Source organism: Wolffia australiana, chromosome 17 (genome assembly GCF_029677425.1).
Source record: "Wolffia australiana isolate 7733 chromosome 17, ASM2967742v1".
NCBI lineage: Eukaryota > Viridiplantae > Streptophyta > Magnoliopsida > Alismatales > Araceae > Wolffia > Wolffia australiana.
In genome coordinates, this window is record NC_135851.1 from 6,096,570 (window position 1) to 6,110,012 (window position 13,443).

At 38.5% G+C, this 13,443-nt stretch overlaps 1 protein-coding gene across 1 annotated transcript; it reads right to left on the minus strand.

Moving 5' to 3' along the window:
• Positions 1-3,678: 3,678 nt before the first annotated feature.
• On the minus strand, positions 3,679-8,784 carry LOC144714205 (uncharacterized). The gene is made up of 6 exons (XM_078588908.1): positions 8,569-8,784; positions 7,881-8,503; positions 5,516-5,569; positions 4,930-4,984; positions 3,874-3,937; positions 3,679-3,704 (listed from the first exon to the last, which is right to left on the minus strand). The coding sequence occupies exons 1-6, from the start codon at positions 8,782-8,784 to the stop codon at positions 3,679-3,681; spliced, it is 1,038 nt and encodes a 345-aa protein (XP_078445034.1).
• Between the last annotated feature and the right edge of the window lie 4,659 nt (positions 8,785-13,443).

The window sequence follows — 13,443 nt, forward strand, 5'->3', positions numbered from 1 at the left end:
TTTATTAAAAGAAAAAAAACTCATTTATATGTCTAATATTTGTTTATATTTAATAGTTATTCCAATTTGGAGACCATCCAAAGGTACCTTTAACCTCGACTAAGCACACTGGATCAGCGGACACTGTAATATATCAAAGCTCGCACCTTCAATAATTAGGAAAATAAGATATTTTTTCATGATTTCCCCTTTATTTATTTTTTTAAATCATCTAAAGAGTGTCTTGTTTTTTTTCTGCCAATAGGATATGAACTGCACCATCAGATGATTACATTTGGAAAGGTACCTGATAAAGGGAGGCAAACTTTTCTTCTTCACTAAAAAAGTCCTATAATCCATAAAAATATTATATCCATTTCAGGTTTCCTGCACATAAAAAAACCTAACTGTAATGCCTGCCCCATGCGATGGGAGTGAAACTATTCTACATGTGCCTTTGAGAGGTATGTGCCTATCAAACAGATCCCAACAGAATTATTTCTGATTTAAATTTCAAGAAGCTATGCATTATTTTCTTGTTTGATCGACTTGAATAATTCCAATTTTAGATTTAAAGTCATATGCACATTAAATTGTGATAACTTAGGATAACAAAGCGTAATCTTTAAATTGGAAGAATGTTTTGGATCTCATGGTTTATTATTTTTACTTGAACTGACTGTAGCGCTAGACTTGCTTTGCCGAGTCCCCGCGAGAGAAGTCTATTGATAAGCCAAAAATAGGGGTAAAAACTATGCAATTTTAGCCCTTGTCGTTGTGAATCTTGGCTTATGCAATAAAAGTTATAAGAACTCCACTTAAGACGTATACTGATAAGTACGAGTGTCGTCCAAGGGAAGTTAGTAAGAAATTCAATTTGGTGATCTTTTTGGTATTTTAACTGTAATTAGAGTGAATTTGATCTTCAATGAAGATCAACTCCCCTAATTAGAAGAGAAGTTTAGAAGGGGGGGTGAAAGAGATGAGATGAATAGAAGAATTGGGAGCTCTAACTGGATTCTTTGATCCAATAAAATGGTCAAAGAATTCAATTAGAGAGGTTGGAAGGAGTTTTTTAATTTGGGTTTGGTTTGTTTTTGCAAGTTTGATAATGCAGAACTGAAATGGGGGTAATTTAATCTCCTAAGAATTAAAACTAATTTTTTTAGAGTTTTTCTTTGGAATGCAGTTGAATGCATAGTTGAATCCCTCAAATTCTCCTCTCAATCCTAATCAGGGCTTGCACATGCCGCTCAAGCCAAGCGATTTAGAATTTCAGATCAAAACCAAGAAGAAGAAACAAGAAATTGAACTAATCTCATTCAAAATGCATCAAAGTTCAAATACAATCAAGGAAAAAGTACCAGATAACTTGATCCTGGGTGGGACTCCTCTCTGTCTTGCAGATGTGAAAGAGAACCATCAAGAATGATCCCCTCCTCTCGAAATTCAGCTTTTATACCTAGGTAAAATGTAATAAATTACCATTTTACCCCTAATGAGTAATTAATTTATATCTATCAACACAAGCTTGAGATGATCTAACCATGCAGATAGAAAGAGGGGATCAAGATGAACAAATCCATAAAAAAATCATCTCAATCGGACTTCTAGATCAAAAGTTATTAATAAATGAAGTTAAACCAATATTAACCATTGGATTAATTCATTTATTAATCAATTTATTTTTTTTAACCACAGGCTGACGTGTCGCCCGTCTATTGGAGGCGACTTTTCAACTTCTTCAGGCGGGTTCTCTCTCCTTGCGCCACGTACCCAGTGGCGAAAATAAGAAAACTCAAAAAGCGGAACTTGTATACATATCGATACGCACCTTTGCGTGCGTCTGGGCGTTGGAGCTCCCACAGAAAATGCGCCACGTCACCGCCCGTGCGTGCACGTCGCATGCGCCGCACGGGCGGTGAACTTACCTCCCGCAGCCTCTCTCTCTTCACGCCCCATCTGATCCGCATCCCACGGCCACAAATGCGCCACGTCGCCCCCCAAAGGCTCTTTCTGATGTTTTTCGGCGACGGCCCTTACAAAACAATTTCTTGCAATCCGACGCCGCCCAAAAAGTATTTATAAAGGTACCCCTTCTCGCATTCTCTCTCCTCCGCTTTTCTCTAAAATATTAAAACAATTAATAATACATTTGCAATCAAACCCTAGACTATTTTAAATTGGATCTTTACGCCTGCAGTGGCGACCGAGAGCTGTTTTCAGGGTCTTTTTGCAATGAAAAGTTGCAAAAAGGCCCTTGAAAGTTCAGCAATTGTAAAAATACTTTTTTTTCTATTATAAATGTACCTTTTTTCTTAGAATAAATGCATTTCCTCTTTAAATAAATCCCAGAAAAATCCTACAAATTCGTAAAAAATTCTATACAATTCTAGAAAATTCACTGATTCATTCCCATGCTAATAAATGTCAAAATAAAATATAAAATATGCCATTTTAATTAAAAAATAATTATTTCAAGCTTCAATAAATCCTTAAAAATTCATATAATTAACAGAAAATTAGGGAAAAATCAGAAATTACTTGAAAACATTATTTTCATCTAAATATATGATAACAACCCAATTTTAAGCTCTTTAACATAAAATAAAGACAGAAATTAAGGTGTTATCATGTATAAACCACTTTCATGGTGCACAGAGGACCCTGATAAGCCAAAAATGGGGGTGAATTTATGCAATTTTAAACCCTTGTCGTTGTCAATTTTAGCTTATACAATAAAATTTATAAAAACTCACTTAAGATGGACAATGATGAGTAGAGGTATCGTCCAAGGGAGGCTAGTAAGGAGTTCAATTCGATGATTTTTTTCGATAGTTAGGATTAATTGGATCTCCAATGAAGATCAAATCAACCTAATTAGACAAAGAATTTAGAGACGGAGTTAGGAGAGATGAGACGAGTAGAAGAAACCAGGAAGCTCTAAGTTGAATTAATTGACCAAATGAAAGGATCAAGGAATTCAATTAGAGGGATTAAGAACAACCTTTTGATTTGGTTGGTTGGTTTTTTTAAGTTTGATAATTCAGAATTAACTACACTTTTAGATAACAAATAATTTTTTTTAATACCCTAGAAATTAAAGATTTTAGAATTTTCTTTTGAAATGAATTTGAATTCCAAGTTAAATCTCTCAATTTCCCCTCTCAATCCTAACCTGGACTTGTACATGCTGCTCAAGCCAAGTGATTTATAGGTTCAGACCAGAATCAAAAAGAACAATCAAGAAATTAAACTAATTTCATTCAATATTCACCAAAAATTCAAATACAATGAAGGGAAGGTACCAAACAGGTTGATCTAGGCTGGGGCTCCTCTCTGTCTTGTAGCTGTGATAGAGAACCATCAAGAATGACCCCCTCCTCTCAAAATTTGGTTTTATACTTATGTTAAATGGTTAAAATTACCATTTTACCCCTAATTAGTGATTAATTTTTATCTATCAATGTAGGTTTGGTCTTGATGATCCAAATATAGGTAGAAAGAGGTGATCAAGACGAGAAAATCCATAAAAAAATCGTCTCAATCAGACTTCTGGATCAAAAGTTATTAATAAATGAATTTAAACTAATTTTAACCATTGGATTTAAATCATTTATTTAAATATTTTCTTATGAGACACATAATGATGTGTCGAGCATCCATCGGCCGACGATAGTTCAACTTCTAAGGGCGGATTCAATCTTGTTGCGCCATGTACCCCCCTGGCGAAAATAAAACAAAAAAAACAATTCAAAAGTCGTGAATTTCATACATTTTGATACGCACGTACGTGTGCGTTTGTATTCGACTTAATCGAATTAAGATATGACACATCACCGCTCGTGCGTGCACTTGGCATGCACAATCTTAGTGCATAGTGGCCTCCATCACTGTGCGCCATCAGATTCTCATCCGACGACTGTGATGAGGCCACGTCGTCGCCCCCAGATGTCACCTTGACATTTACATATAAATCATTTGTGAAACAAAAATTTGCCGCCCGACACCGCCCAAAAATAATTATGTATATACCCCTTGCGCATTCTCTCTCCTCCCGTTTTTTTTTCCTAAAACATTAAAACACAATATAAAAGAAATTTAATAAAACCCTAGAACATTTTAAATCGTATCTTTACGTCTGCAACCAAGACCGAGAGCTGTTTTGAGGGTATCATTGCAACAAAACATTACAAAAAGGCCCTTCAAAGTTCGAAAATAATGTTAATACACATTTTTTTCTTATAACTATATCTTTTTTCTCTGAGAAAAATTCATTTCTTCTTCAAATAAATCTCAGAAGAACCTAGAAAATTCTAAAAAATCCTAGAAATTTCTAGAGAATTTCCTGATTCATCCGTGTGTTGATAAATCTCAAAATTAAATATTAAACTTGCTATTTTCATTCGAAAATAATTTTTGAAGCTTAAATAAATCCCTGACAATTCATAGAATTAACAGAAAATTAGGGAAAAATCAGAAATCACTTGAAAACAGTATTTTCATGTAAATCGATGATAACAACCCCATTTTCAGTTCTTTAACTTCATAAAATTGTGCTAATAGCATGAAATAAAGACCACATTTAGGGTGTTATCAGACCCCCAATTCCTTAAACTTAAGCTAACCAGACTAGTTCCAATACAAATAATGAGCCCATTATTGAGGAACAGATTCTGTTGAGCAAGACCCTCTTATGGTGGAAGAATGAGAGAGGGAGAGAGGGTTTTTTTTTTGGAAGGAGGCAAGGGAAAAAAGAACTCTCGACTTGTTTTTTTAAAAGAAGAAATGAGCATACATTTATAGGGAAAGGAAGGGAAATAACTGACTAAAAACGTGGATTTATGTTAGAACGTTTTTTCCCGCATCTGTCTCTCAACCACAGAATAAGAGAAGAACGATTTGTACGTGCTGCACGTTCTCCATGTCTCTATTCCCACTTCAACCCACCTCCTTCTGATGCATCGGGATTATTCCAACAATCTCCCCCATAATCTTGATGCATCTACGAAATAGAAACAATGCCAAGTCGAAGACGAAATTCCACAAACTTGATCCTTCCCAAAGACTTTGTGAACAAATCTGCTAACTGATATTTGGAACTAACATAATGCAAGCTAACCTTCTTCTCTTCGAGGCATGTTCTGATAAAATGAAATATTGTTTCAATGGGTTTTGATCGGCCGTGAAGTACTGGATTCTTGCTCAAGGCTATGGCAGATTTATTATCTGCCATTAACTTCAGCGTCATCTCTTTCTTGTCTTCAGTTCTGCAACTAGACGTGCAAGCCATATTCGTTGGCATGCTGCTCCAGTGATAGCAATGTACTCTGCTTCACATGAAGATAGGGCAACTACTTTGTGTTTCTTCGAATACCAAGAAATTAAGTTTCCTCCAAGGTAACATGCCATACCCGAAGTACTCTTTCTATCATCCACATCTCCGCCATGATCAGAGTCACTATATCTGATTAGTTCACATTCTTGGTCTCTTTTCTTATAGATGAGTCCCAGGTCCAAGGTGCCTTTTCTGTACCTGAGAATTCTCTTGATTCCAGTCATGTGTTCAGATGTAGGTTTCTCCATATGCCTGCTCAAAATCCCAACTGAATACATCATGTCAGGTCTGGTATAAGTCAAATACCTCAAGTATCCAATTATGCTCCGGAATTCAGTAGAGTTAACTGGTGGAAAAGATACGTTACAGCTGAACTTCTATCTTACTTCAAGAGGGGTTTGTACCACATCGCTTTCTTTCATGCCGAACTGCTCCAAAATCTTTAGAGCATAGGCTTTTTGACTAAGCCGTATCTCCCCGTGCTTATGATGTACTTCTATGCCCAAATATGAGCTGAGCAATCCAAGATCACTCATCTCAAATTTATTTTTCATTTCTTCCTTGAATTTCTTGATATCGTCCTCCTTTATTCCAGTCACGATCAGATCATCGACATAAATGCCAATTAATAATACGCAGTCAGCGGTGTACTTCATATAAACGGCGTGATCTTGTATGCTTCTAGTGAATCCAAGTGAGATGAGACTCGTATCTAGCTTCACATTCCATGCCCTAGGCGCTTGTTTGAGCCCATATAACGCCTTCTTCAGCTTCAACACGAGATGTTCTTTTCCTTTCTGAACAAAACCTTCCAGTTGTCTCACATAAAATTCTTATTCTAACTCGCCATTTAGAGAAGCTGATTTAACATCCAGATGATGTAATTTACACCCTTCTTGTGCTGCTAAGGCCACCAACACTCGTATCGTCTCCATTCTTGCAACAAGAGCAAAAAATTTCTTAAAATCAACACCGAGTTTTTGAACATACCCTTTAGCGACCAATCTTGCTTTGTGGCATAGAATTTCTCCATTCGGACTCTTCTTCACCTTGTAAACCCATTTGAGACCGATAGGCTTACATCCGGATGGCAGAGGGACAAGTTGCCACGTCTGATTTCTTTCAATGGCTTCCATTTCTTCTATCATGGCCTTCTTCCATTCTTCTTCTTTCCATGATTCAATATGATCTCGTGGCTCCTCTGAGATCAACATAAACTCCTTTGGATCAAGATGAATCTGATCTGATTTTTCATAGACTTCATTCAGATCTCTATATCTTACTAGAGTTTGGTTTGATGAGGATGAACCTTGATGTCCTGATTGCTCTTCAGGTGTAGCTTCTTCAGTGCTTGATCCTTGAGCATATGAATCGGACTTGATTTGTTCCCCCTGTATGTCATCATCACTAAGTTCAGAAACACCAGGAATTTTAAGCATACCTCCACTCTCTTCATTTTCTAGATCTTCCCACTTCCATTTTTTTTCTTCTTCTTCGAATATCACGTCCCTGCTCACGTGAATCTTCTTCTCTATTGGATCAAAACATCTATATGCCATGGAACCAGTTTCATAGTCAATTAGAATCATAGGTTTTCCTCTATCATCAAGCTTCTTCTGATTTCCACCCGTCGTCTTAACATGAGCAATTGAGCCAAATACCCGCAGGCGACTCACATTTGGCTTCCTTCCCGTCCATGCTTTGTAAGGAGTCTTTCCATCGAGGGTCTTCGTCGGTGATTGATTCAACATGTAGATGCACGTGTTGACAACTTCTCCCCAAAAGTTCAAAGGCATGTCCATGCTCTTGAGCATGCTTCGAACGATACACATGATGGTCTGGTTCTTCCTTTATACCACACCATTTTGCTGAGGTGTGTAGGGGCCGTAAGATGTCGCTTGATGCCATGCTAGTCGCAAAACTCCGCAAACTCTTTAGAGAGAAATTCTCCTCCTCTATCTGTTCTTAGACAACACACCTTCAAGTTCTTCTCTACTTCAACCACGGCTTTAAACTTGGTAAAGATATGAAGAGCTTCTGATTTTTGTCTTATTATCGATACCCAAGTTAGCCGCGAAAAATCATCAATCAATAACATAAAGTACCATCCTCCTCCGATTGTTGCTGGTGAAATAGGGTTGCATATATCCGCATGCACTAGCTCAAGTGGACGAGTCGATCTGAATGAGGAGGCGGAAGGAAATGGCTGTCTATGTTGCTTTCCAGCTACACAGTCTCGGTAAAGACTGTCTGGCATCTTCAAAGTTGGAATACCGTCTACTATCTGATTCTTTGAAAGTCCGCTCAATGACTGGAAGTTTAGATGATAGAACCTCCGATGCCACCTCCAAGCTTGATTATGGTCTTCTTGTATTGATAAGCACATCTTCTTTTTGCTTAACTTCAGCAGGTACATTCTTCCTTTTGTCTTATTGACGTTGGCCAACAATCTTCCTTCATGATCATGGATGGTGAGTTCTCCATTCTCCATCACCATTTGACACCCATTCTCGTATAGCTGACCAAGGGAGAGAATGTTAGTCCGTAATTTAGGGATGGATACTTCGTCTCAAGGAGGATACTTCCTTTCCCACGGATATCCACTCTAGAGTCATCTCCAAATCTGACCGTCCCATCAGATATTTCTTGAAGATCATGGAATAGAGATTTCTTCCCCGTCATATGGTTGGTAGCTCCAGTGTCGAGAAACCAGATATCGTCGTTCGTCGATTCTTCACCAACTCCTAGGAGTAACGTCTCCATTTCTTCAATGAACGCCATCGGTAACGTCGGTGGCTCCCCTTCGGCTTGGGCTACATTGAGTGTCCATTCTTTCTTTTCGTTGCGACATTCTAGTGCAAAATGCCCAAACTTCTGGAAATTGTAGCACTGAATCTTGGACTTGTTGAAGGGCTTTCGCTCACCCTCATTGCTTCGATCATTAGTGCTCTTGCCTCGTCCTCTTCCACGTCCTCTAGCGCGACCTCTGCCGCAACCTCTATCGCATCCTCTTGAGTGCTCGCCTCTTTCATTCTTCAAATATTCACCACGACCTTTGTTCTTCTCAATCGCTTGTGTCAGCAGAGCTTGCTCCTCTTCTTCAACCTGAAGATCTCGGATCTTTGTCTCATGTACTTTCAATGACCCAATTGCCTCATCGAGAGTCATCGTCTCAAAATCACCGAACTGCTCAATGTTGAAGTAATTGGATCAAACTTCACTGGTGTAGATTTGAGTAGCTTCCCTATTACGGATGCTTCAGTAATATCCTCTCCAAGGCTTCTTAAATTCACCACTATATTGGAGAGTTTACCGGAGAAGTCATCAATGAACTCGTCCCTGCCCATCTTGAGATTTTTGAAGTCTCTCTTCAGCCCCTGAATTTGAGCCTTCTGAACACGGTCAACACCAACATTTCTCTTCTTGAGCGCCTCCCAAATCTCCTTCGTAGACTTCTTGATGTCCATTTGCGCTTGGATCTCCTCAAGAATCGCCGACGAGGATTGAGAGAGCCTGAGGATCCTTCTTCCTCGGTACAGTCTTCTTCAATCGCTTCCCATAGTCCATGCGCTTCCAGCAACACCTCCATTCGATCAGCCCACAAGGAGTAGTGGGTCTTCGTTAGAACAGGAAATAGCAATGGTGGTGCAATATCTCCTGCCCTAGGTGCTCCACGTCCAACTCCATTGATGGCACGCTCCGCAGAAAAGCTTCCTCCAGCTTGAGACGCCTCTTCACCTCTTCTTGGCATGGTGTGATCTCAACCGGAGAAGGAAAAAAAATGCCTCAGGATCCTCTCTGCTCTGATACCAAATGTTGGGCAAGACTCTCTTATGGTGGGAGAATGAGAGAGGGAGAGAGGTTTTTTTTTTGGAAGGAGGAGGCAAGGGAAAATGGACTCTCGACTTGTTGTTTTAAAATAAGAAATGAGCGTACATTTATAGGGAAAGGAAGGGAAATAACTGACTAAAAACGTGGATCCATGTTCCAACGTTTTTTCCCGCATCTGTCTCTCAACCACAGAATAAGAGAAGAATGATTTGTACGTGCTGCACGTTCTCCATGTCCCTATTCCCACTTCAACCCACCTCCTTCTGCTGCATCGGGATTATTCCAACAGATTCCCCCCAGTCCCGAATCTCCTCAGATTCTAGACATCGAAGACTTAATGAACGTCGACCAATATGAGATTCCTGTTATAAGACTCAACACCGAGGAGTTCTCACAAAATTTGCAGGACTATATTCAGAAAAACAAGGTGGACCTCCAAGACTTTGATTTCTCAAAAGCACTGGTGATGGTTAATCAGGAGGCTGCTTCCATGAATATACCCACACCCAAGCTGAAGAACATCGGCCGTCTGAGAACAAAGCACCACGTGTACACCTTTACTACTTCAACATGAACCGAAATACATTGGAAAAAAAAGGTCTACTAGCCTTATTAACCTGTTTCTGAAAATTTTATGCAGATATGAGCTTCCTGATTCACACCCATTGCTGGAAGACGTGCGTTAGAGCAGACCCAGTTATAAAGTTTCTGTCTTTATTGGTATGTATTTAAGTCCAGCTTATGATTTCAACATTTTCAATTGGCGGAAAGAGAGGCGCCGGAACCCTGCCCTTATCTTCTTGCAATATGGTCCCCAGGTGGATTATTTTTCTTGTTATTTGAATCTGACTGTGTAAAATGGTATCAATGGGTCTTCTCAATTTAGATTATTGAATAATGGTAGGAGAAACTTCCCATTAATAAGGACTCCAGAATCTTGTGTCAGTCCACAGAGTAGACAGAAGCTTTGTGACCAGAAATATTGTTTTCCATGCAATTGTTTGAGGAAATCTCAGAGTCAAACTGTGAGAGGAACTCTCCTGGTAATTTTTTTCTGCTTAGGATTACAGATCATTGGAAGTGGAGTCCCTCATTTTTTCCTCGTTCTTTTCTCTGTCAAGGAGAAACTTTTTGGGTTCAGATACAACAGAGAAATATTACAGTATCGACTTGAAGGAAGTTCCATTCAGCGGGGTTTTTCTAGTGTGGGTTATTACTATACCCTCTTTTCAGATACCTTGTCGAACGACAATGGTTGGGAGGTTTCCGCTTAATGGAACTTACTTCCCAGTCTACGAGGTAATCTTTCTATGCACTATCAGAACTCATAAAGTTTATCCTTGACAGAGAAATGAACGAGGTACAAAATGAATAAAATTAAAAAAACTTCATCTTGTAGGTGTTTGCAGATCACAGGACCAGTCTTGTCCTTCTTGCGGTCTGCAGATCAGCTTATCTGGAACTTATTACAGGCCAATTATGATATAAATTAATAAGGTTTAAAGCGTGTGCAGGTGATTTGCCATTACCGTTATTCATTTATGATCTCAGTAGCGCTGGTTGATTTAATCATATTGTATCTACGTTACATATCATTTAAAAAACCCTCCATGTCCAAAATGTGACTAAAGGTTCTTCGACTCATTGGGTCCTAATCCGACTTACATGCCTATTCTCATTAAGAAATGTCTATCAAAATTTTTTGTCTCAGTATGTTGTGTCACGGAGGAAATTAGAGTTTGGTTGTCTTCGAATGCTGATCAAAGTTTAATATCAATAACTCCTGTCAAAATCTTTGATGGATTTCCAATCTGGATATGAAAGGAGACAGGAATAGGCTGAGACAAAAATACATATTTCATTCACAGGAATATGAAGTATACACATACAGACCCATAGGGAAACAGTCTCATATGAATCAATGGTCATGTATCAGACGACTCACAAGAAATGTGTCTCACACGCATATTAGCCTTGGGCTACGCACTACTACCTCCCTTAAGTGGAGTGGAGATCTTCCATTCCCAGCCTTGAGACAAGAGTCAGGTGTTAATTCCTATTAGTCAGTTTGTTAAGATATGTGTAATCTGTAGTTTGATATTGAGGTAGACAATAAACAGGATAATGGAGTCCAGTTTTTCCTTGATGAAGTTACGATCAATGTCAACGCGCTAGGTCCAATCATGTTGTACTGAGTCATGTGCCAAATTGATTGCCAGTTTATTGATACATTTAAAGATAATATGTCGTGCTGGTGAAAGACCCACTTCGCAAAGGATCACCTTGATCTAGATAGCCTCATTCATTTATAATACAAGAGCTCAGAATTCATTTTGTCACTAGAGAGGGAAATGACTTTTGATTTTGCAATCAACCTGTGAGCCAGCAGAAGTGTAAATTCCCAAGGAAGTTGGCTTATGAATATCATAAATACATTTCTCATGTGAGATGAGGCTAAGGCCAGTAGTTTCCTTAAGAGAATTGAGAATTCTATGCGCAGCTGGTTGATGAGAGAGCTTAGGAACACTACGTAAATTGACTAAGGGTATTAGTACTATAAAAAATGCCAGGTTAGATATGGTAGAGATAATTCAGTTTTCCAATAAGGTGTTGGCAGGTTAATTGGTCAGTAGAAGGAGACCAATATCATTATGAATATTATAAGTATATTTCTCATGTGAGAGAATAATACCCTCAGGAGTATGAGACACTTCAATGCCAAGAAAGAATGTTAAGATCCCAAACAATTTTACTAGATATTTTTTTTCTTAGGAGAGTAACCCCCCAGACTCCTTCCTAGTTATGATAATGTCATCAATGTGCACTACTAACATCACAATATTCCTAGGTGATATATATGTCAGAACAAGAAAGTTTGGTCACCGTTACTTTACTGGTACTTTAACCCTTTCATAGTTCGAGTAACTTGTTCAAACCATACCCTAGGGGTTTGTTTGAGTCCATATACGGCTTTCTTGAGATGAAAAACTAGCCAAACTAGAAGGGGGTATCATGGAGGCAGATTCATCTAGGCTTCATCATTTACATCAAATTGGAATAAGTTCCAATATTTGTTAGCTTCTAGGGATGTCAGAATTCTAACAATGTTCATGCTTTAAACTTCTGCAAATGTCTCTAAACAATAAATGCCAAATTATGAGTATATCCCTGAACAACTAGTCCAGATTTATATCTTTTGAGTTGTAAATCAGCACATTATTTAACAGCATAGACACATAAATCTACCAGCTTTCTCTCTGTTAGGAACTCGTGTCGCGTCCACATGTAGTGCTGTCATTTATTCATACATTTCCCACTCTCTCTAAGGATGAGCCATGGTTTTATGAAGTGAATTATGAATGTTGACCTTGTGAAGATTCATAAAAAATGCTTTATGATTAGTTGACACATGCTGCTACATTAAAATATGACTGAGCGGAAATCGACTTGTCTCCTCATGAATTGGATCAGTAGATACTGGTGTATGAAAAGGTGCATTATGAGGTGAGGACTCATTAGCATGAGATTTTTCCTGAGACAGTTGTCAGCTCCTCTTGGTACAATGTTACAGTAATGAGGGAATTTTCCATACCCGAGGAGCTTGTTGGATAATAGTATCAGTCTCATGGTCAAGAGATGGGTGATGCAAAAGGTACCATAGGTGGAATTAATTGAGAAGATACCCGAACTATAATTTTTCAGATAGAGAAATCAGAAGAGGCTCCATTAGATTAGAAAGTACCATTTGTCCTATATCTTGAATTTCTCCAAGAAAAGGTGGCACGAGGTTTGGAGAGCTACCTTTGTGTCAGAAAACTTAGCTTCATGAATGTGATATATTTGGAAATCATCATCCTCCTTGTAGGAGGATGACAACACTTATAGCCTTTTGGTTGATGGAATAACCAAACAAAACCAAATAGTAGCATCTAGAGGTAACTCATTACTTTGGTTAGTATGAACATGAACATAACAGTCACATATAAATACCCTAAGTTCTACTAGTTGACGAAACTTGACAGATGGGTAAGAGGTCAAAACAATATCAAGTCAGGGGCAACCAGATAGACAAGATGCAATTAGATGCTCACAATTCTTCTCCCTTCTCCCTTGGCTTCTCTTCACTCTAGATGTGATCAAGATGGCATAATGATATTAGCAAGTGGTGATTCAAGAGGAAGATCCTCCTAGAAACTAACAAGATATGTAGAAAAACACTTCGAGACCCACAAAATCATCTCACAATTTTTTCGGTGAAAATTTATTCTCTTGCACCCCTAAAAAATTCTTCACTA

Bases quoted from the DNA above. Each gene is read 5' to 3' on its own strand.
- LOC144714205 (XM_078588908.1), bottom strand. From the start codon at position 8,784: ATGGACATCAAGAAGTCTACGAAGGAGATTTGGGAGGCGCTCAAGAAG. The intron at 3,938-4,929 runs GTGGGTTGAAGT...GTAAATGTCAAG, and splicing joins TCCCGATGCATCAGAAGGAG to GTGACATCTGGGGGCGACGA. The intron at 3,705-3,873 runs GTGATGGAGGCC...TATTTTCGCCAG, and splicing joins TGAGAATCTGATGGCGCACA to GGGGGTACATGGCGCAACAA.